The 21,394-nt window shown below is 37.9% G+C and overlaps 1 protein-coding gene across 6 annotated transcripts in view; it reads left to right on the forward strand.

Annotated features, from left to right (window-relative positions):
• Nucleotides 1–21,394, forward strand: part of LOC109063267 (centriolin) — a 24,646-nt gene continuing 3,252 nt past the window's right edge. The window contains exons 1-40 of one of the 6 annotated variants that reach the window (XM_042756811.1): nt 1–810; nt 1,651–1,781; nt 1,930–2,060; nt 2,235–2,376; nt 2,853–3,039; nt 3,107–3,300; nt 4,482–4,538; nt 5,074–5,112; nt 5,409–5,528; nt 6,166–6,355; nt 6,725–6,834; nt 7,007–7,201; nt 9,293–9,446; nt 9,568–9,789; nt 9,886–10,061; nt 10,495–10,629; nt 10,866–11,011; nt 11,116–11,299; nt 11,796–11,954; nt 12,332–12,511; nt 12,622–12,729; nt 13,037–13,178; nt 13,311–13,453; nt 13,559–13,730; nt 13,814–14,112; nt 14,686–14,843; nt 14,967–15,129; nt 15,297–15,427; nt 15,754–15,894; nt 15,973–16,099; nt 16,491–16,655; nt 16,746–16,905; nt 17,479–17,594; nt 17,681–17,898; nt 18,527–18,684; nt 18,771–18,835; nt 18,918–19,106; nt 19,626–19,830; nt 19,932–20,095; nt 21,145–21,273. In XM_042756811.1, coding sequence (XP_042612745.1) covers nt 666–810; nt 1,651–1,781; nt 1,930–2,060; nt 2,235–2,376; nt 2,853–3,039; nt 3,107–3,300; nt 4,482–4,538; nt 5,074–5,112; nt 5,409–5,528; nt 6,166–6,355; nt 6,725–6,834; nt 7,007–7,201; nt 9,293–9,446; nt 9,568–9,789; nt 9,886–10,061; nt 10,495–10,629; nt 10,866–11,011; nt 11,116–11,299; nt 11,796–11,954; nt 12,332–12,511; nt 12,622–12,729; nt 13,037–13,178; nt 13,311–13,453; nt 13,559–13,730; nt 13,814–14,112; nt 14,686–14,843; nt 14,967–15,129; nt 15,297–15,427; nt 15,754–15,894; nt 15,973–16,099; nt 16,491–16,655; nt 16,746–16,905; nt 17,479–17,594; nt 17,681–17,898; nt 18,527–18,684; nt 18,771–18,835; nt 18,918–19,106; nt 19,626–19,830; nt 19,932–20,095; nt 21,145–21,273 — 6,150 coding nt within the window. In that variant the 5' untranslated portion in view covers nt 1–665. Of the gene's footprint in view, nt 811–1,650; nt 1,782–1,929; nt 2,061–2,234; nt 2,377–2,852; nt 3,040–3,106; nt 3,301–4,481; nt 4,539–5,073; nt 5,113–5,175; nt 5,204–5,408; nt 5,529–6,165; nt 6,356–6,724; nt 6,835–7,006; nt 7,202–9,292; nt 9,447–9,567; nt 9,790–9,885; nt 10,062–10,494; nt 10,630–10,865; nt 11,012–11,115; nt 11,300–11,795; nt 11,955–12,331; nt 12,512–12,621; nt 12,730–13,036; nt 13,179–13,310; nt 13,454–13,558; nt 13,731–13,813; nt 14,113–14,685; nt 14,844–14,966; nt 15,130–15,296; nt 15,428–15,753; nt 15,895–15,972; nt 16,100–16,490; nt 16,656–16,745; nt 16,906–17,478; nt 17,595–17,680; nt 17,899–18,526; nt 18,685–18,770; nt 18,836–18,917; nt 19,107–19,625; nt 19,831–19,914; nt 20,096–21,144; nt 21,274–21,394 lie in introns of those variants that run through there. The other 5 variants (XM_042756812.1, XM_042756814.1, XM_042756813.1 and 2 more) reach the window with 5 other exon arrangements.

Below are 21,394 nucleotides of genomic sequence, written 5' to 3' on the forward strand. Positions count from 1 at the left end.
GACAAACAGACGTTTAGGAAAATGTTTGTTGTTATTTATGTATGTGCATGCAGTTATTATATTATTTTTCTAAACACTGTGAAAACATATCATGGTTGTTTGCATGTGAAGTCTGCTATGAGTTCACGGGACTCTTATTTTGAAATAACTGCAGCTGCGTCACATGATCCAAACATCACCGCGAATCCTTTGAGTTCGTGCTGGAGAATCAGACAACAAGAGAATGAAAGCTCAGTTTAAACCTTTATAAATAATGAGACATGGGACACGAGATAAACAAAACAGGCCTGTATCCGCTTTGACAGTTTCTCCACACAAAAAAACAAAAACAAAACAAATGCATAATAATCTGACGGTCGCTGGATGATCCCAGGGATCCTAATCGGTCGCTATGGAAACTGGGCTAACAAAACCTTTCCAGTCTTTGTGGAACTTCGAATGAACATGCTGTTAATGTAAAACTGCTTTTTAGCATATATTAAACATTTTAGGTATTAGGTGACTTTAGTTCTTTGTGTTTTGTCAGATTTGGTCTGCATTGTAATTTTAACAATACAAGTAAAATACACTACTGGCAGTTACGTTACGTTTAAACAGTCGTGATGGTTTAGGATTAGCGTCGTATTCGCTGGTATCAGATAATCCTAATATCCCACGAGAACAAAATGAAAAGAGGTGGTAATATGCCCAAACGGTCACCAACAGCGGGATCCAAATGTTCCAAGAACCTCCAGAGCAAAACGGTGTCCCCAAACACCATCTCATGGTCGGAGACTGAGGATGGAGGTCGAGATGATCCCAGTGATGAGGGTAAATCAGTCTTTTGTAATGTCACTAGATGTAAGGTACAGTACAGGAGCCACTCTTATCTGATCTGCACTTTCAGGTCGTTTTGAAGTATTAAAGTCATTTCTCCAGATTCATTCAAGAAGTGGAGGTTTCTTCACCTTTGGGTACTTTTATATCCCAGGGGTTGATCTTTATGAAAACTTAGCGATTTCACCATGCCTTCATTATCTCTGGTACTTTTCAAGTTACTTTTCTGTATCAATTTTCTTGTTTTACTCTTGTCTCAGACCCATACTTTTTTAAATCTCAAACTATGGAACTCCATCATTAAAATGTTTTTGTTTAAAAGAAAAATGAAATAAGTCATTTTAATATTGTGTGAATTTTTGTTCAATTATTATGATTTTTTTTTGTCATAACCAACAGTTTTGGCCCTATTGAAGTTTTATTCATAGTTAGTCTGCTTATTTGCCAAAGAGACAACAGAGATCAAACACGAGGCATGTAATGTGTGAAACAAAGAAAAAATTTACTTAAATACCATTAGTTAACAAAATATTTTTATTCAGAGTATTTTCTAATGAAGCTGAAGTGTTTATTGATATGTATTTTTAGGATTCGGCTATGAAATTTGCCTTGGCAAAACAAAGGAGACAGTCAAGGATGATATTAAACACTAGGATGCAGTGAAAATATGCATATTATTTATAAATTGACAGAATAATCCTGAAGTATTATGTATGTCCCCAGTTGAACATTGTTAGTGGACAAATTAAAATATTTCAGCTTTTTCAGATCATTAATTACTTGGCTGCCACCAGCATTTGTGTGCCATTCATTTTCACAAACATCTACTCATAGACAAAAGACAATATAAGGGGACGAGATACATCACAGAAGACCTGATCAGGAGGTTGACTAAATGTGAAAATTTAGTCCTTGTGCGGACCCTGAATTTGTCTACATCTATGGCAAGTGACAAACAATTTAGGGTAAGATTTCGATATTATTTGATTAATGATCAGTGTGAGTGGTCAAATTTATATAATTGCATTCACTTTTGCATTAATTGGACTTTTTTGCATTCATGTGTGTGTGTGTGTGTGTGTGTGTGTGTGTGTGTGTGTGTGTGTGTTTTAGTACATTGAAAATTTGGATAAGTGTGAGCGCTTGCAGGTTCTCAACCTCAGTAACAACAGGATTGAGAGAATTGAAAAACTAGAGAAACTGTGTCAATTACGGGAACTCCACCTTTCAAGGAACAGGATACAGTAAGAATGTTACATTTGTCTGCTTAACAAGAAACATTCCCTTACAAAAAAAAAATGTGGTAGTATGCTACATTAAAAATTAAAATTCCATAGTAGAATAAAAGATAGAATGGTATAATGTTCTAAAGGCCAATACAAGTTTTTAAATATAATTTATTTCTCATTTATCTGCAGAAAAATTGAAGGTTTGGAACACATGACAAATCTTCAGGTTGTGAATTTGGCCTTCAACCAAATTGAACATCTTCCAGTTTGGATGGCAAAGAAGCTCAGATCTCTTCATACTATAAATCTACAGAGCAACAAGATATTCTCAGTGAGTACAATTTATCTGAGCTTTTCTGTCTCAGCATTTGCTTATATTTGTTAATCATGTGTTTAAAACAGCCAATCAACAAAAAAGACCTCAAATGGGTTGTTCACCCAAAAATCAAAAAAAGAAAAATTTGTTTTTCTCAGCCTCATATTGCTGCAAACCTGTATAACCTTCTTCCTTTTGTGGAACATAAAAAAAGATATTTTGAAAAAAAATAATAATAATAATTCAGTGGATGTCAAGAGGCACCAAAACTGGTTGGTTACCAACATTCTTCAAAATAGCTTATTTTGTGTTCGGCAGAAGAAAGAAAGTCATACAGGTTTGGAGGTGAGTAAATAATGACAGAATTTTCAGTTTTGGATGAACTGTTCCTTTAATGTCATATATTTCACATTAAAAGTAATTCACTGATGTTCAATTTTTGTTCATACACATTTATGTTTCTTGCTACATTCTCTACCTTTGTGACCTAGCTTCATGAGATAACTAAACTGAAGCCCCTGAAGAACCTGACATGTCTGACATTAGCAGAAAACCCCATCTCCAGCCTGCCCCATTATCACCTCTTCCTAATCTTCCATCTGAGGTCACTGGAAATATTGGATGGACAACCAATCAGTCCGCAGGAGAGAGAGCGAGCGCATCAGCGCTTTCACATGGGTACGCCATCTTATCTTCTACATTTATTTTATCTTCATAGGTATTTTACAATGTGCTGTCCTTATAGAGGAAGTGGAGCGTTTGGAGCAAGAGCTGGAGTTGAGAGCTGAAGACATTGCACAGCTTCAGAGAGAGCGGACCACAGCACTGGAAGAGCTAGAGCGGCAGGAAACGCTCAATCAGAACCTGAGGCAACAGCATCAGGAGCAACAGCGGAGTCGTGAGGAACTCCGGAGAGAACTGGACACCAATTCTGAACTGGTGGGTGATGAGCCTTCACTGTCATCATTTTGTCCTCACACACAACTGTAATATCACATGTAAACAATAGTTTCATTTCAGAGCATCTCCTTAAGAAGCACCACTAACAAAACCTCAAAATGAAATATTGTACTTTTATTTTTTAATTATATATTTTCCGAAGGCAAGATACTACAGGGGAACCATTGCTTTTTACATACACTAGTTCTTTCTGACTAGTGGAAAGAAAAATTACAATTATAATACATTTCTTTAAAGGCTGTTTTCTAAAATTATTGTTTTTTTTCTCCTACACTGAGCCGAAGAGTCCCACTTCAGAGCACTTACATGTACCAGACTTTCCCCCTTTTTTTACAGAGAGCTTTATTCATATGTAAATCCCGCTTACCTATATAACATTTTATTCATAAAAAAACTGGATTTTTATTTCTGGCTGTATTTTGATTTATGAAAAAGCGAGAAGAGGTGTCCAAAACCTCTGTGAAACCTTCAACTGTAATATGTCAACAATATTAAACTTTATCAAATGTTTAGATTTCTGTTCTGGAAATGTATGCAAATTAATATGTTAGATAATGTGCTTATTTAATTAGATAATGCCTCAGTTGTATATTCACATAACACACAAAAAAATTTATAATAAAATAATTAACCAATCAGAAGACTCTATCAAAAGCAACTTACAGTGCATTCAGGCTATACATTTTTTCTTTTTCTTTTTACCAGTATGTGTTCCCCGGGAAATGAACCCATGACCTTTTGTGCTGCTAACGCAATGCTCTACCACTGAGCCACAGGAACCACTAAAACAATTTGTTTTAATATACTGTGATTAATCAACTGAGGAAGTATTATGGTGATATCTATTAGTTTAAATAGTTGCCCTGTCCACTTGCGGTGTCTTGCCTTACGTTGTCCTGATGCTGTTATGCACAGTTCATCACTGCATTTTGATCCAAAGACAAAAAAATTAATATTCTCTTAATCCTTAATCGGAATTTAATAACTTGCTCCATATCTGAAACATCCTGACTTATGACGGAAATAATGTTAATGCAAATAATGACATGTTGACTTTAATCTTTAATTTCCTTATTGCAAACTCAAAATGCACTCGTAGTGAGCATAGTAGAAGCATAGTAGATTCATGTTCCAAAATTTCCCTTTCCTGTCTTTTCTAGACAATTTCCTGTTCAGCTCTCTCTTCTTACTCCATGCTTTTGTCACCTGCTCTAAAGGTACTTTGTGAACAGTGCTGAAAAAATGTTTTTGTGTGTTGCCATCTGTTTAATTGAACAGAACATCTATGAGAGTTTGCATTTGGAAAAAGAGAACAGAAACTGTTTAAACAATCAGAACAGCAATTGTATGCTAATTGCTTCACTACACTGCACAGTATGTTTGTTTGTTTGTTTGTTTTTAATTTAAAACAATTTTAAAATTAGATGACATATAATCTACTGAAAGTTTGGAATAATTAAGATTTTTTTAAAAATGTTTTTTAAAAAAAAGTCTCTTGTGCTTATCATGGCATCGTTTATTTGATCCAAAAAAAACAGTAAAACAGTACTATAGTGAAATATAATTACAATTTAAAATAGCTACATTCTATCTGAATATGCTGTAAAATGTAATTAATTCCTTTTATGGCAAAGCTAAATTTTCTATCCTTTAAACTTTTCTTTTCCCTTTTGATTTGATGTATCTTTCACTACTGTGCTTTTACGTAAACTCTTTGCATGCCTCTTCTCTTCATTCCTGCTTCAATCTCAGCCTCCACATCAAGCTCCTTTGCTGGATTCTCTCTGTCAGGTATTCACATGTGCTCCACTAATCACTGTATGATGTCAACATTATGTTCTCCTATCCTCTCAGGTGTTCGCTTTAGAGAGCGATGTTGACGGTATGGTATTGCTATGTTCTTTAGCATGTTTCTGCATGCATGCATTCTATATTAATGGAAATCTCATTCATTGCTCTGTGTATTTCCATGAGTGTAAAAGTTTTGTAGAACATGTATCCTTAAAGTTTGTAGTAAAGTGTGGCTGATGTGTTTTCTGGTGGTATGTAAAGTGTTGTGTTTAAATGAGCTCTTCCTCACTACACAGCTGAAGCAAAAAACAGTGGAGTTGACCCGGGCCTGTCAGAAACACTATGAGCTTGAGCAGGAGTTGGCTTTTCACAAAATTGATGCCAAGTTTGAACCTCTTCCATTTTATCCAGATCCTGTACGTATTTGTTTTGGTTTATTAATATCTAGAGCTTTGGACATTCATTGTGTGTATTCATTTTTTTTTTGTGTGTGTGTGTGTGTGTGTGTGTGTGTGTGTGTGTGTGTGTGTGTGTGTGTGTGTGTGTGTGTGTATATATATATATATATATATATATATATATATATATATATATATATATATATATATATATATATTTTTTTTTTTTTTTTTTTTTAATCTCTAAATTTATTATAAGTTTAGGGTTGAAGTCTCTTATGCTTTCTTCATTCAAAATGTAGTGTATGAAGCTTTAATTAATTTAGTTAAACTTCTACGCAAAGAAAACAAACAAAACATTTTTTTATAATAATAGGATTATTGGTCATTGTAAGGTTTAAACAGGGTGCTACATTCTGATTCATTCATAGGTGACATTTCATATTTGATCTTTGATGATTATGATTATGATTTTGAAGAATTCTGCAATACGTAGGCTCAAAATGACTTCAGTCCCAATAACAACAATATGTTTTATATATTAGTGGATTTATAGACATTTATCTGATCATTAAAGAACTATATCATACAGTGCTGATTTGTGTATGGTAAGATTATATTGTTTTTTATGAAGATTATTCTCATTGTTGTTCAGGAGGTGGAGGTAGAGAAATTTTCTAGCGAGAGTCCATACATAGGAAAGTCTCGTCAGAAAAGGAACATCACATTCCCCTTGGAGACGAATAGCATGGGTACACAAGACCAGAAGAAGGCCTCCTCAGTAGACCCGACTGAGACAGACGGCCCAGGAGAACATGACATGTCCAGACATGCTCAGCTTAGAGGTACAAATGTTAAAGGACACTGTGTTCTCACATTATATTAAAAGGTCTAAATTGTTAAGTAAAATAACATTTGAATGTTACACACATGCTATTCCATTTTTACTCGTAACAATTTGTTGTTTTTTGTCTTATTATCTGCACTGCTGCTCAGGTTTGGGTCTACGTTGCATAGAATCACCTTGCTTGTGCATGCTGTATATACAATAACACCTTCAAATAAAACTGAAATGACTTGTAATGACGTAATTTTGTGATTCTGTACAGTAGCCCCACAAATAAATACATAAATCCATCCATACGGCATCTGCAAATGAGCGATGGAGGACATTTTCCCTTTTTATAGGGCCACTGTTTGTGTTTTGTTTTTAGCTGAGGAACGATTACAGCAGTTACATAAAGAAATTGAGGCAAAAGAACAGCAGATCCTTAAAGCCAGTGAAGAGCTCCGGCAGCTAGAGGAGACAGTTTCTCAGAGACGGGTGAGATGTTCCCCTTTAAACCTCTTCTGTGAATGGCTCTGTTTTTGAAAACGGCACTAGTAGTTCTTCTTGAGAGAGTCTGTGCAATTTCCTCTGTTCTAAATCAAATTTGATGGCAGAGACTATGTTCAGATTCATTTTTGAATTGTTTAGTTTGTTGATTTGCACATAGATCTGTGAGGCTGAGAAGGAGCAGCTCAGGCAGGAGCTTCAGAGGAGGATCCAGAGGCTGGGAGAGATGAGAGGGGAGATGGAGGCTATGGAGAAGCAGCTGGACAGGCTGAATGCTGAGAGGATTCAAGCTCAGGATGAAATGGACCAGCTACAAAATCTACTGCACAGCCTGGATCCCAGTGACCCCAGACATGTCAGTAACACTTATGTCTGCACAACCTCATGAAAATAATCCTCTTGAGGTTTATTATTTTGCATAACACAGTGGCAAAAAGACACAGATTGTTCAATAAATAAATGTTTGATATTAATAATTGATAAAAAAAAATCTTAGTAAAGCAATTGATTAGCCTTAAGTGAACATCCTGTTAAAAGTAAAATTGATAAATATGCTTAGAACAAATATTGCATTGTACAGTTAATGCTTTGAAATACATTCACATTGAAATATTAATAAATATAAATTTCCTACAGAAACAGAACAGTTCCATATTTCTGCAACATGTTACTGTTTACACCCATGCGTGATCACTCTTAAAGGTTTGCGCTATGTCTTCGGCAACATCTGCAAATGCCACAGAATAATTTCCATGAGTATAAAATGGTTTGTTGTCTGTGTATGTTGTGTTTTTGCCATAAGCCTCTGAACTATTCAGATTTTTATTCAGATGTTAGATCCTTAGCATATTTATGTTTTATAACAACTTCCAGTTTTCTGTTAAAGAAAATGTTTGAGATGCAAACAGTGTAGGACAAAATGAATGCAAAATAACTGATGTGTTGTGGAACCTCCCTAACAACATAGGTGTATAATAAGATTAGGTTCTCTACGGAATTAATCATCACTAACCCATGATGCTCAGCAACGAGTTGCAGGCATATAAATGAGGCTCTTGTCTCTTTAAGAAAGAAGAGAGCACTTCTGTCCTGGGAAATCTGTTGATGCTGTGGGTGGAGCCTAGTCCCACCCGGCCACAGACACAGACACTGATTGGCTGAGGCTGCCGAAAGTTTCCTGTGTTGATTCAAAGAGATTTGAGAGGAGGGTGGGAAGAGTGCAGGGATAGAGGAGGAGGGGGAGAATGAAGTCTAGAGGAGGGGGCTGCTTTTAGTAATAGTTGGAGTCCATGGGAAAAAAAGCTCTGAAGTTTAGAGTAACAGTGCTAAAAGAGACAGGAAATGTTCTCTTTCTGCACAAGGAGCCCCTGTTACCCCTCGTGGGGCAGCAACAGGAGAAAAATGGATATATAGAGACAGAAAGCGAAGAGATGGCAGCCACACTGCTTCAGTAAGTACCCCACTGGGGTTTAGGAGGGGCTCATGGGAGGCTGCAGTCATACTGTTGCAATCTGGGGCTTGTAATGTTGTTTGTAGAAGTGATTATTGCTATCTAACATCATTGAACATTATTTCGTTTTTTAAAGTTGATCATTACATTTTGATGTTTCACGAATGTTGTATATTTTCTGTGTTTATAACAGGAAATTGCAAAGGCATTATGTCATCCTAGTTTTCTGGCTTGCATATTTTATGACAGCCATGGACAAAAACAAGGCACAGTATTAAATCAGTACACCTCTAGATAAATCTAAGTACATTTGCACTCTTTACTTATAGATATTGTTAGTTTAAGATTTTAAAGCAAACTTGCCTGTGAACAAGGCATTGTTTAAAATAATGTTTAATGAAAGTGTTACATTTTCACTTTGAGATAATATATATATTAGGAGGGAAGAGGAAGTCAGTGGTTGAGAATTCACATCCAATATGCATACTGTTTTGTTAACTATTTTGAGTGGATAGAACATTATAAAAAATAATTTTTCAAAGTTGTAAGTAAAATTACAACAGCAAAAAAGGCAATAGTGTAAATAAAACAAAGCGATTGTTGTAGAAGAAAATGCTATCCAAATGTTTTTCCACTTAAAATTTCACTTTAAATTCAATGTTACTTACAGTTTCTTTGTAATTAATTGTGAGATTTACTAGCAATTTCTCAGTGACAATTACCTCAGAAACCTTAAAGTTGGGCTGCAATAAATCTTAATAAAAATAAAACCCACTAAAAATAAAGATTATAATATTAAACGATAATAAAATAATAAAATACAATATTAAACTGATATATTTTTTTAATTAATTTACTTTTCTTACAACAGAAGTAACGGAGATACATATCAGCTTAGTTTGGAGAATATTGTATTGGACAAAGGGGTGCCTTGGAGACAAAAAAAACAGCGGAATTGATCATGTAATAGCACTCTCTCTGCCATCACTCCTGCAGGCCCATGTGAAGGCTCAGTTGTCCAAGAAGACGCAGCTGCTGGCCATCATGAGCAGAAAGCACCAGGAACTGGAGAGCAGGCTGGATGAGATGATCACACGCATCCACAAGGAGACACAGGAGATCAAAGAATTAGAGCAACAACTTACTGATGGTGAGGAACTTTTTTAAAATGTTGTTGTTTTTTACCCTTCATTAGATAGCATTTGATCTGATGATTACAATATTTTAAAAATCATCAAATAAGCTAAAAGAACCAATCTCTAATCTTTCAGGTCAGATCGCTGCTAATGAAGCACTCAAGCGTGACCTGGAGGGCATCATCTCAGGTCTCCAGGAGTATCTGCAGGGCGTGAAGGACCAAGCACGAAGAGCCCAGTTAGATTGCAGACGTCTGCAGAGAGAGAAAGACGCTCTGCAGCGCTTCCTGTGTGAGAAGGAGCTGCAGTGCACACAGCTGGAGAAAGAAGCACTGAGTGCTAAAAGTGCACAGGAGGTTGGAGTCTGTTTTTGACATATCAAAGCAGCAGTTTTAATACACTACTCTGTAATAAGTCAAATCAGCATTATCATATTGTTTGTTGTGTTATAAGAGCTTCAGTGTCAACAGCAGGTGTTGGAGGATCTGAGGAAGGAGAATGAAGAGCTGAAGCAGGCTCAGGGGCAGGTCAGTGAATATGAGGCAGAGCTGGAGACGCAACTGCAGGAGAGAGATTCTGAGGCCACACAACTAAAGGAGGAGCTGGGCAGACTGCGTCGACTCAGTCAAGTAAGAAATGTATTCATAGTTTTTTTTCATATACAGTATGTGCATAAGATAATGCCATTTTTGTAAAGGCATAGTTCACCTGAAAATAAAAAATCTGCTCCTGTTTCTCCAAACTTTTTTACATTTCACAAAATGTTAGGCTGTATATTCACATTGGCCATTTCCATAAAAATAGATAAGACTGACTAGTGCCTGTCAAGCTCCATAAAGGAATGACTCTCGGAACAACTCGTGCAATATATTTTAAATATTCTTTATATGTCCTCATCCATCTTTTCTTAAAATATGCTTCAACAACAAGCTGAAATTTAAGAGACTATTCACTGAAAATCTTGTCTTCCGCCCATTCAGATCTTACATTTGCACATTCTTTCATGTGTATTATGAGAAAACAAGTGTTTGCATTCATTTTGGAAAAATTTTACATTTACAGATGGAGCACTCTGCACTGCAGGCGGAGCTGCAGAAAGAAAGACAGGCAAAAGAGAATGCTTTGGCACAGCTGCAGATGGCTGCCGACAGAGAGCTTGAGAACACAGAGCTTCTGCAACAAGTCAACGCTCTTCAGGTGTGTTAGACCACAACATACCAGAATAATAAAGCTCAGTCAGACTTTTTCCTCTTAGAAAAGAGGATTCTTGGAAAGACCAGAGGATGCACTACTCTCACCTCATTCAACCCCTTCTCAGAGCCTGTAAAAATGTGTGCTGTACATTCTGATGTTGTTGATGTATGAGAATCATTCAAACTCCAGTAAGTCTCAAATCTTTGAATCCCTAGCTAAAAGAAAAATGTCTTTCATAGGAGGAAAGAGACAGTCTTAAGGAGAAGGTGGATGCTCTTCAGGATGATTTGGAGCAGGTTAGGGAGGAGCTTCTTTGCCCAGAAAGTGTGAATAAACATTTAGAAAAGCTGAGAAGAGGCATAGCTACAGGACAAGAGGAACTAAGGTATTATAGATTCTTATTGGATATTATAATTATAATAAGTGGACTGTGGCTACAGATGTGTCCATCAGATGGTGATATGTCTTTGTTATCCTTTCCTGTTGCAGCTTTGAAGACCTTGGGGAACCAATGAACAAGAAATTCATAGAGCTACAACAGGAGGTGCATCGTGTGGTATCTGCTGCTCAGAGAGATAGAGACGAGGCCCAGAGTTGTCAGGACAGACTTGCTGGAGAGATGAGTTCACTCAAAGAGAGACTCAGGAAGTGCCAAGAAAGATACCAGTCTCAGGTGAGCTGATGTTGTGGAATTCAAAAAATCATTATTTAAAATAGACTTTTCAGTTACATAGCCATATCTAAAGTTCAGATGCTCACATATTGCAGTATAATGACTTAGTATGAAGAGATGCTGATCTCCCTTTTAGGGCTGGGAGATATATCGAACGATATGATCATGCGTATCTCGTCAGTAAAGCCGGTTCCCTGATTAGCGCTAAATCACCAACACCTGCTTTCAAATGGAGCGGCATTTAATAGACAGAGCCGTAGTTCACTGACAAGGTACGCAATATCGCGTTCATTATCGAAGGCGATTCATCTTCGATAATGAACGCGATATTGCGTACCTTGTCAGTGAACTACGGCTCTGTCTATTAAATGGCGCTCCACTTGAAAGCAGGTGATGCCGATTTAGCGCTAATCAGGGAACCGGCTTTACTGACTAGATACGCATGATCATATCGTTCGATATATCTCCCAGCCCTACTCCCTTTATTTTATTCCAGCAGGCAGCAGAGAGAAGGGGTGAGGAGGCGGAGCTCCATAGATTGAGGAAGGAGCTGGAAGATTCTCAAGAGCAGCAGTATTTGATGCTGCAGCGTTTAGAGGAGACAGAAATGGACAGGGACCGTCTTCTTGCTGAATTAGAAGAACAAGATACACAGGTGCCAGAATGAGAGTGATTGTTATTTTTATTTATTATGTATTATACATTTTTTTTTGCTACCTTTTTGATTTTCTTCTGTTTTTTGAGTGGCTGATTGGTTCTTCCAGGCTGAATTTTCTTCAGCCTTCCTCCTCCCCAGCTCCACCTGTCTAGATTTGCTATGAGGTTGAAATGTAATGTAATGTTAGGTTTAGGTAACCTTAGCAAGGAAAAAAAAACTTTTGGACCCTGTGGACACTGCATTAGAGTTTATAGTTACCAATGCCATTAAAGAAATGCCATGATTAATTTATTGCACAATAGAGCTTAACTTGTATTTTTACTTTGGATATTGCTTTCAGCAGCTATGTATTTAATAGTTTGTTGTCTTTCTAGGTGAAAGCTGAGGAGAGTCAGACTCAGGAGCAGCTAGAATCTCTCAGTCTGGAGTTGCAGGCGCTCAGGAGATCATTTTCCTCTACTGACAGAATGGCTGCCCAACAACTGACAGTAGCGAAGGACAAACTTCACTCTCTTCATAGCACTATAGAGAAAATACATCAGGAGAGAGCAGCGGTAAGACACAGGGCAGACTACTTGGGATCTTTCGGGACAAAAATCTCTGTGAGAGAAGTTCACTGATGATTTATATGTATTCTATTTATGTTCTATTTATATGTATTTAGAATGCAGTGGAGTTACAGAGCACCAAGATTCAGGCTGCCCAGGCCATTCAGGACTTGGCTAATGCTGAAGCAGAAATTGAGGTTCTCCAGAAGCATTTGAGAGATAGGGTAATGTGTCTGCTCAGAATCTTCAGAATTCAGTCTTCAGTTTTATCTGACTAACTTTCAGATTGGTTGTGAAGTACAGGAGTCAACATTTGAAGTGGATTAAAATCTTTCATAAAAGTTGTCTTAAAACCAAAACAATTCTCGTTCTTGTCTTAGGACAACTCTGATGAACTTTTTTGATCCACTTCAAATGTTGACCACTGTACAGTAGATAGGAGAAAGTGTTGGGTATAGTGAAAAGGTACCTTTAGTTTACTAATGTACTGTCCCCACCTCTATATGTTAACTCATTATCTGGTTTCTGTAGGTTCGTGAGACAGAAGGGAATCTCCACAGTGTCCCAATCTCTAGTATTCAACAGCAAGAATTGGACAGATTAAACCAAACCTTGAAAAGACAACAGGCCCAAACCAAACGTCTCAGAGATCAACTAGCACAAGCCAAAGCAGGTTTGTTTGCCATCTTTACATGTCAGCCCCTCAAAACACCTTAGCATCATGGTGGCATGTTTTGTGGGCAAGAACCATGCACATTTCCTTCAAGGCAAAAATGGGACTTGTTCTTTATTGTGGTTTATTTAGCTAACAACGGAAATCTAGAAGAGCTTCTGGAAGAGATTGGAGCACTGAGGGAGACTCTCCTACAGCAGAATAACTTCCTGTCCAGTTTAGGAGATCCCCTGCCAAACACAGGATGTTGGCACTATGTACCATCAAATCAAAATGTAAGAAATCATGTTCTGAAACATTATTTTAGCATGAGAAAAGGAATGCACTTGTAAATGTAAATGCCAGTTTTTTATTGTAATCGGCATGTTATTTGTCCTCAGGCCCCTAGTTTTGGATCTCAGGGCACACAAGACTCAGGACTGGGCTCTGTGCACCCACAGTCCCCTGAGAGAGGCCAGCGGTCCGGCCACAGAGCAAACAGGGAGAGAAGACCTCCTGTTAATCGAGGATACTGGGTCTATTCACCCCATCCGCACCCTCATGGAAAGAGAGGCAAGTGCCATGGAACCCCAATTCAGAGTCATCATGGTCAATATCATGTCAGCACTGTAACATCTGTCCTCATGTCTCCTCAGATGCACAGATGTTCAGAGACAGTGGAAGAGAGAGCGATATAGAGGGCGTGTCTGGAACACGCTTCATGCCTCCATCAGTCTCTGCTGGATTTACTCTACCTGATGGTACTGCTTTTCCTCCTGGATCATTTATCTACAGTCACTCTGTGCCTGGCCTTCCCATTGGCTCAAGTACAGTCCTCTATGGGCCGCCACATGATGGAGCCAGGGTGGTGTATGGACCTCCTCCCAGCAATCTTACTATTCCTCTGGTGCCCAGTGGGACGCTGCACTGTAACGTGCCTGGACATCAGGACTTGGTATGAGATATGTCGATTTCAACTTAATTAAGCACATTATTTCCCGTTGAGCTACACTGCAATGTTACATTGATTTTAATGTACTGTATAAATGTTACAAAAGATAATCTGCTCTTAATCAGAATTTGCTCATATTCCAGTTATGTGTGCTATACTTCAAAAGTTTGGGATCAGTAAGTTTTTTGTTTTTAGAAATCAATTATTTTATTCACATTAGATTGATGAAAAGTTACATTAAAGACATAATTGTTGCAAAATATTTCTATTTCAAATTAATGCTGTTGAACTTTTATTCATCAAAAATTCAAAGAATTGATAATAAGAAGAAATGTTACTTGAGCACCAAATCGTGTAACACTTTATTTAAAATATATATATATATTTTTTAATTGTAATATTATTTCACAATATTGCTGATTTTACTGGGTTTTGATCAAATAAATGCAGCCTTGGTGAGCATAAAAGACTTCTTTCAGAAACATAAAAAAATCTCACCCACCCCAAACTGCTGAATGGTAGTGTACATGTAAATCTCATTATTTTCAAGATAAGTAGTCTTGGTTTGTGTTTCAGGAGCGAGATCTGAAGAATGCAGAGCATAGGCTGAGAGAGGAGTGTGCTGATAGAACTCACAGTGAGAAAGAACAGCAAGCACTTCAGGACAAAACAACAGACTTAAAGCAGGAAATCAAACATCTGCGCAGGACTGTCCACACACTGCAGCGCCACGCGTCAGTCAGCATGTCAACACCAATATAACTTACTCAATATAGACTTAATAACACATTACACCTTTGAAATGTACACTACATGTGTATAAAGTATCATGTGCCTTTCTGTTTTTGGCTCATCAGGAGTGGACTGGAAAGCTCCTTATCACATGCAGAGGAGGAGCACTGTATCCTGGGAGAGGTGGAGTGTGTGGAGAAAACCCTGCTGAAGCGCAGAGCAGAGCTCAGAGAGGCCGACAGACTGCTACTAGAGGCTAAGACAGAGCTCAAAGACACTGGAGCCAAGGTCTCACAAGGCTTTTATTTGTTTTGTCCTCATTTCATTCTTTTGTGTATATTTATATTAGTTTGGCTTAATGACTACTGTTAGCTTTCCCAAAACTGGTCTTCTTAAATATATACATCAACTTCTTATAAGAAGATGCTAATGATGTGATGCATGTGTGTTTGCAGACTAAAGAGAGCGTGAAGCGCTACAATGAGGCCAGGAGGCGATTGGAAGAGACAGAACGAGAGCTGGTGGAGATGGAACAGAGAGCTCAAGACAGTGCCACACAGCTGGTGCAAACCAAACAACAGCTCAGGTAAACAAAACTGCAACACATTTCTCAATCTGAATCCTTAAAGCTGCTGTGTGTAATTTATACAGCATCCAACAGAACTGCAAAAATAATGACAGTTTCCAAAGTTTACCAAACAATTTATCCATTCGCCGTTGTTCAGGATAAAAGGTAGAGCAGTGTTGAAGGCACCACAGTGTTTACACTTTTTGGTGAAATCAGCTTACAAATGGTCTACTTTTAAATGAAGCATGACAGCAGCACTTTAGGCTGTTCTGTGAGAGTGTATCAAGTTTTGTTTGAGCTGGAGCTATTAGCGAAAATCGAGATTTGTAAATGTACTGCTGCAGGAATCTTCAAGAGGAGGTTGAGGAGCTGCAGAAAAGAAAACAGGACCAAGAACACACTCTACATGAAGTAGAGGAGGTCCTCGCATGTCAAGATGCAAAGTTTCAAGAACTCAACAGAAAGATGGAGAGAGCAACTCTCAGGTGTGATAACTGTCATTACAGTAAATCACTGAATGCAGGAAATGTCTCTCCACTGAACTGTCTGTCTCTTATACATAGACTGGAAACTGCTGAGAAAGAGCTCAGAAAGACCCAGAGCCTGGAGGTGAAGCTCTTGCAGAGCTGCAGAGAGACAGAAGACTGTCTGACACAACGCAAAACAGAACTGGACGAAGTCAACGCTCAGGTAACAGTTAAGATTAAATAGATTTTTTAGTCAATCACATTTTCCACAAAAATATTAACTGTTTACAACATTAATAATAAATGTTTATTGAGCTCCAAATGAGCATATTAGAATGATTTCTGAAGGATCATGTGACACTGAAGACTGGAGTAATGATGCTGATAATTCGGCTTTGATCACAGGAATAAATTACATTTTAAAATATACTTAAATAGAAAGTATAGTTATTTATTTATATTAAAGACCAGTAATATTTCACAATATTGCTGTTTTATGTGTGATCATCAAATAAATGCAGCCATTGTAAGCATTACAAAAAAAGAGACCCCAAATGTTTAAACGGTATTGTGTATCTAAAAAGACTTTATGGGTTTCTTGTGTGGGGGTACAGGTGGTGTTGCAGCAGGAGGAGCTGTCTTTGCTGGACAGGAAGATGGAGCAGTGGAGAAAGGAAGAGGAAGTGATGAGAGTTAGTGTGGAGAAACACAGGCAGGGCCTGTTGGATGTGCTCAGACAGGGAGAGGAGGATGCCCAACTATTACACCAGCGCATTCAGGTTTTTCACATTCACAAAATATTAGTGCAGTGATTAAATATCAAGGAAGAACTTTTGATGGATACTTATGAACGGTCTCGATATCTGTAGGAGCTTCATGTGGATGTGCAGTCTCTGGCTGTGCAGAAGGGAGAGCTGGACTCTCAGCTGTCCGAGAGGAAAACCAGACTGGCACAGTATAAGAAAGAGCAGCAGAAGGAGGAGGAAAGCCTGCAGAACATCCATTCAGCCATCAAAAAACATAAAGCAGGTCTGTTACAGTAGAGTGGCATGTCAACATCTGGCTCAAACAATTGTGTGAGTGGCAGATGAAAGGTGTAAAGAGAGAAGGGGTATTTTGGAAACCTTTTTACTGTTTCACTTCCATTACAGTGCTAAACAATTAGCAATGACCGGTGTGAGATGGTTTCTGTCATAATACCCTGAGGGCCAATCCTTTGTTGTCACTCTTTTTGGTCTGGTTTTCTGTGGAATATTCTACATTAGTGACAATGTAAGCAGATTTACTAAAATAAAGAAACCTAGTTATCTAGCTGGATAATAGGAAAAGAGTTTGTCAAAACTGAAAAAAAAAATAATAATAATAATAATGTTGCAGTTTTGAAAGTACCAGTAAGATGTGTTAAAAAGCAAAAGTAAAACGATTACTGCAGAAAAGATTGCAAAACAGATGCTGCTTGTGGTGCAGAAATTACTTTTTTGAACAAACTATTCAAACTTAAAATTGAAAGCTCAGAGAGTGGAGAAATCTGCAAATAGTATCAGTTTGGGAAGTATTGTGGTTCACCTAATTAATGTTCAGATGTGTGGAATTTGTATTAAGAGCTGAAGCATGTGTTGGAAATGGTCCAGTTGGAGAGTGGGGAATTAGAGGGTGTGAAGCTTCAGCATAACCAGAAACTGGACCAGCTAGAGAAGAGCCAGGAAACTCTGCTGCAGGTCAGTCCTAAACATTTAACTTTTACCTGTATTGTCTGTGCTTATGTTTAATGTGAGAAATTAACATTGTATTATCTGCTGCTCAGGTGCGTGGGGAACTGCAGCGTGTGCAGCAGGAGCTACAGGAGCAGCGTGGGGAGGCTGAGAGTCAGATGAACCTGCTGGAGAAAGAGAGAGCCGAGCTGCACTCCCTCCAACAGAAGAGCCTCGATCTGCAGCAGCAAACAGACACAGCAGTCCAAGAGAGGAGCAGCCTGCAGGAACAGTGTAGAAACCTGGAGGCCAGACGGACACACGCTCAGAGGTAACATGGAAAATTTCAAAGATTTTCTCACGATTTTTTTGCCATTGTCTGAACAATCATTTGAGACTTTTGAGACTGCCACATCGATATTTGATAGAGCTGCTACTTTGTTGTAAGTGGTTCTGTTATTATTATTATGACAATTATGATTTCAGATTCATCTGCTCCTATATGACTCGAAAAAAATTATCTAAGTGATCAGTTCTTAGCCAGAATAATCAACAATAGCTTTGTTTTCATAGTTCAAGTTAAAAAAATAAATGAAATTTTAATTTACCAAAAAATCATCCATCTATGCATTCCCACATATTATTATTATTTTGTCTCGGCCTAGGGGAGAGAAACATCCTGGGTTAGCAAAAAATTTACAATTAAGCATCAAGAGAACAAAACTGACACTTGTCAATTGATTTCTTTTTCATAGATATGCATAAAAATACAGATTGTGTTTACAGGTTAATCTGGACATCATGTTGAAATACTCTTATATAGTGCACTTTTTGAGGAACCAAAGTAGCCATTGAGTGTATGACCAATGTACACTAAATAGATAGAGAAAAATGATTTAGACTTGATAGGATTCCTGTTTATGGTGTAGCTTTAATGGAATGTATTGCTATGGTTTCAGGTGTTTGGAAGCAACGGAGACGAGGGCGAGGGCGGCAGAAACAGAGCTGCTTAGACTACAGACTGAGCTGGACAAACTACAACAGGACCAGAAACGCGCACACGACCTGCATCAGGAGATCAGCAGAGACACAGCAGCCTTGCAGCAGCAGCATGAGGGTATCCACTCAACAGTCTCACTTTAACATCTGCTCTTATGTGTTTATTTCAAAACAACACACTGAGATGCTTGTTTTTACCCACAGAGGAGTCGAGCAGATTGAAGAAACAGCTGGTGGAATCCCAAACTCAGTTAGATGAGATCAGAGAGGTGAGTTTACAGCAAGACGCTGCTGATCTACTGGAGGTTACTGTCCTATAGCATGAAAAGTGTTTCTGTTGTTTGTGTTCAGGAGGTGAAGGCTGCAAGAAGACAGCGGGAAGAGCTTGTGAAGCAACAGAAGGAGCAAAAGGCCGAACTGCAGGAGAAAGAGGAGAAGATCAGGAGGAGACAACAGAAGCTGGACAGACTGGGCCAACAGCTGCAGGAGCTCAAGGCAGAAGTGGTTATGAAACAGACAAGGCTTGAAGAACAAGAAAAGGTGAAGTGACACACTGTCATCTGACAGACATTTTTTTTCATATCCTTTATCCTTTGAAACTGGATAATGAATGATCATAAAGGCATAGTTCACCCAAAAGTCATAATTTATTCACCCTTCATTAAAAGTCAATAATTTACATATAGTAAATCTGTGGCTTTTATCTCACGGTTGGTTGCTTTTTTTAATACTCATAGTGTGCAGGCCTTTTTTGCTACTTTTTACCATTATGAAGAAAAATACTGTAATATATGTACAGTGATAGTCTATGATTATATTAACCAAAGCACTAGTTGGTCTTTTGAGGGAGTGCAGCTAAAAAATAAATTTTGCTGCATTTTTAGGTAGCTATCTTCCCTCTCAGTAACATCTCCATTTGATCTATTCTTGAAGAAGTGGGAAACTGTGGCAGACTTTGAGTTTGTCAAAGCATTATGTCCGAGGCATGATGTGGGCAACCCGAATTCGAGTCATTTTCTGGGGGTCTTAGGGTAATGAGGTCATCATATGTGTGTGTAGCTGGTGAGGGTGCAGCAGCAGGAGAGCACTGATCTGGAGCTGCAGCACAGGCTGAGGCAGAAGAAGTTGCAGTCCCAGCTGCAGGCAGTAGAGAGCGCTCTGGCCCTTAGGCTGGAGCAGATGGACCAGGCCACAGCTGCAGAAATGGACCTGCAGAGGGAGCGCAAACAGTGCACTGCATTACAAGAGCAGGTGGATAAACTAGGTGAGCTGCATGAGCAACATTACCATGCGTTCCCTTACATTTAGCCTGATAAAGGCAAATCGGCTTGCCTCTGTTGTTCTGAAGTGTGAGTGTGTGTTTAGAGCAGGATGTGTGTGAGTGGGACTCCAGACTCCAGCATGCTGTTGGGGAGACCAGTCACCTGCAAGAGGCTCCGGTCTCTGACAGGACCAGCGCTGAGGGACGTCAGGAGGCCCAAAGCAACCACACCCACACAAACAGGCAAAAACTGCAGGGAGTGGAAAAGGTGATTGGCATACTGATCCATAAGCACTACACTGCCAATTTAATGGACCATAGAGCTGTTGCATAGGTGCTATAGCATTAAGGGCATTAACAGTATTAAAGTGATAGTTCACCCAAAATTAAATGACGTTCCAAACCTGTATGATGTATTTCTTCTGTGCTACATAAAGGAAGGTATTTTAAAGAATTTCTCAGGTTCAGTAGTTTAAGAACCCATGTGCTCTCATTATATGCACAGAATCATTCTTCAAAATACCTTCTGGTATATCTTCATGCTGTTTATTTCAGTGTTACTTTAGTATTATTTGTATACTATTATAGTATTTATTAATATTTTGAATTAGTTTATTTTCTTTTTTTGTTTTCTTTTCAATTTAAAGTTTAAGTTTTAGTAATTTTGTTATTTGATAATGTTATGTTCTTTTTTATGATTTATATTTCTATTTAGCTTTTATTTAATTCAAATTTAATGTTTTTTCATTTGAATTTTAATGTAATTTTAGTACTTCAGTGTAAATATTTTAGTAATTTTTGTTCTTTTGTCATTTGAATTAGTTTTTATAATAAAATCCATATTTAATGATATTGAATAACTTTTTAACTTTTAATTTAACTTATTTGAATTGTTTTATTTAAATTTTAATTTGATTTTAGTACTTCAGCATAAGCTTATTTTGTTTCAGTTAGTTGACAATGCAACATTTCTAATTTTTTCAAGTGTTTTAAGTTTATTCTTTTCATCTAAAGTTAATATGTTATTTCATCTTTAAATTAGATATCTAAATTTACTTAATAATATCAACACTATCAGCATGATTATATGAGTATCAGCATTGGCATGCTTGGCCAACTAAAACAAGTGGTTGTAAAATATTTGAAAGACTAGGAGAAATGACACTGCCGTACTTTATAAAGCAGTATTTTTTTAAAGCAGGATATTGTGCTGACTTTATTATTTCAACATTCCTTATTTTACGAATTCTGTGGTTGCCTCCGGCTGTGTGCTTTGCTATGTATTATAGCCGTCAGACTAACTTGAGTTTGTTTCAGGAGCGTGTACGTCTCCAAAGGGACCTGCTGACTGTGGAAAAAGCTGCTCAAGAAACCCATAAACAAGCCAGAACGCTGCAGGAACAGCTCAGAACCATTTCCCAAGAGCTGCTCTGCCTCAAAGACAAGGTACAAACAGGAAATAGCACTGTAACACACCACATCTGTTTGCTGTTATAGATCTGTTGCAGATAAACATGTTTGTTCTACTAGTTTGGGCTCATTTCTGAAGCGCATATGCTAATCAGTA

Source organism: Cyprinus carpio, chromosome A5 (genome assembly GCF_018340385.1).
Source record: "Cyprinus carpio isolate SPL01 chromosome A5, ASM1834038v1, whole genome shotgun sequence".
Lineage (NCBI taxonomy): Eukaryota > Metazoa > Chordata > Actinopteri > Cypriniformes > Cyprinidae > Cyprinus > Cyprinus carpio.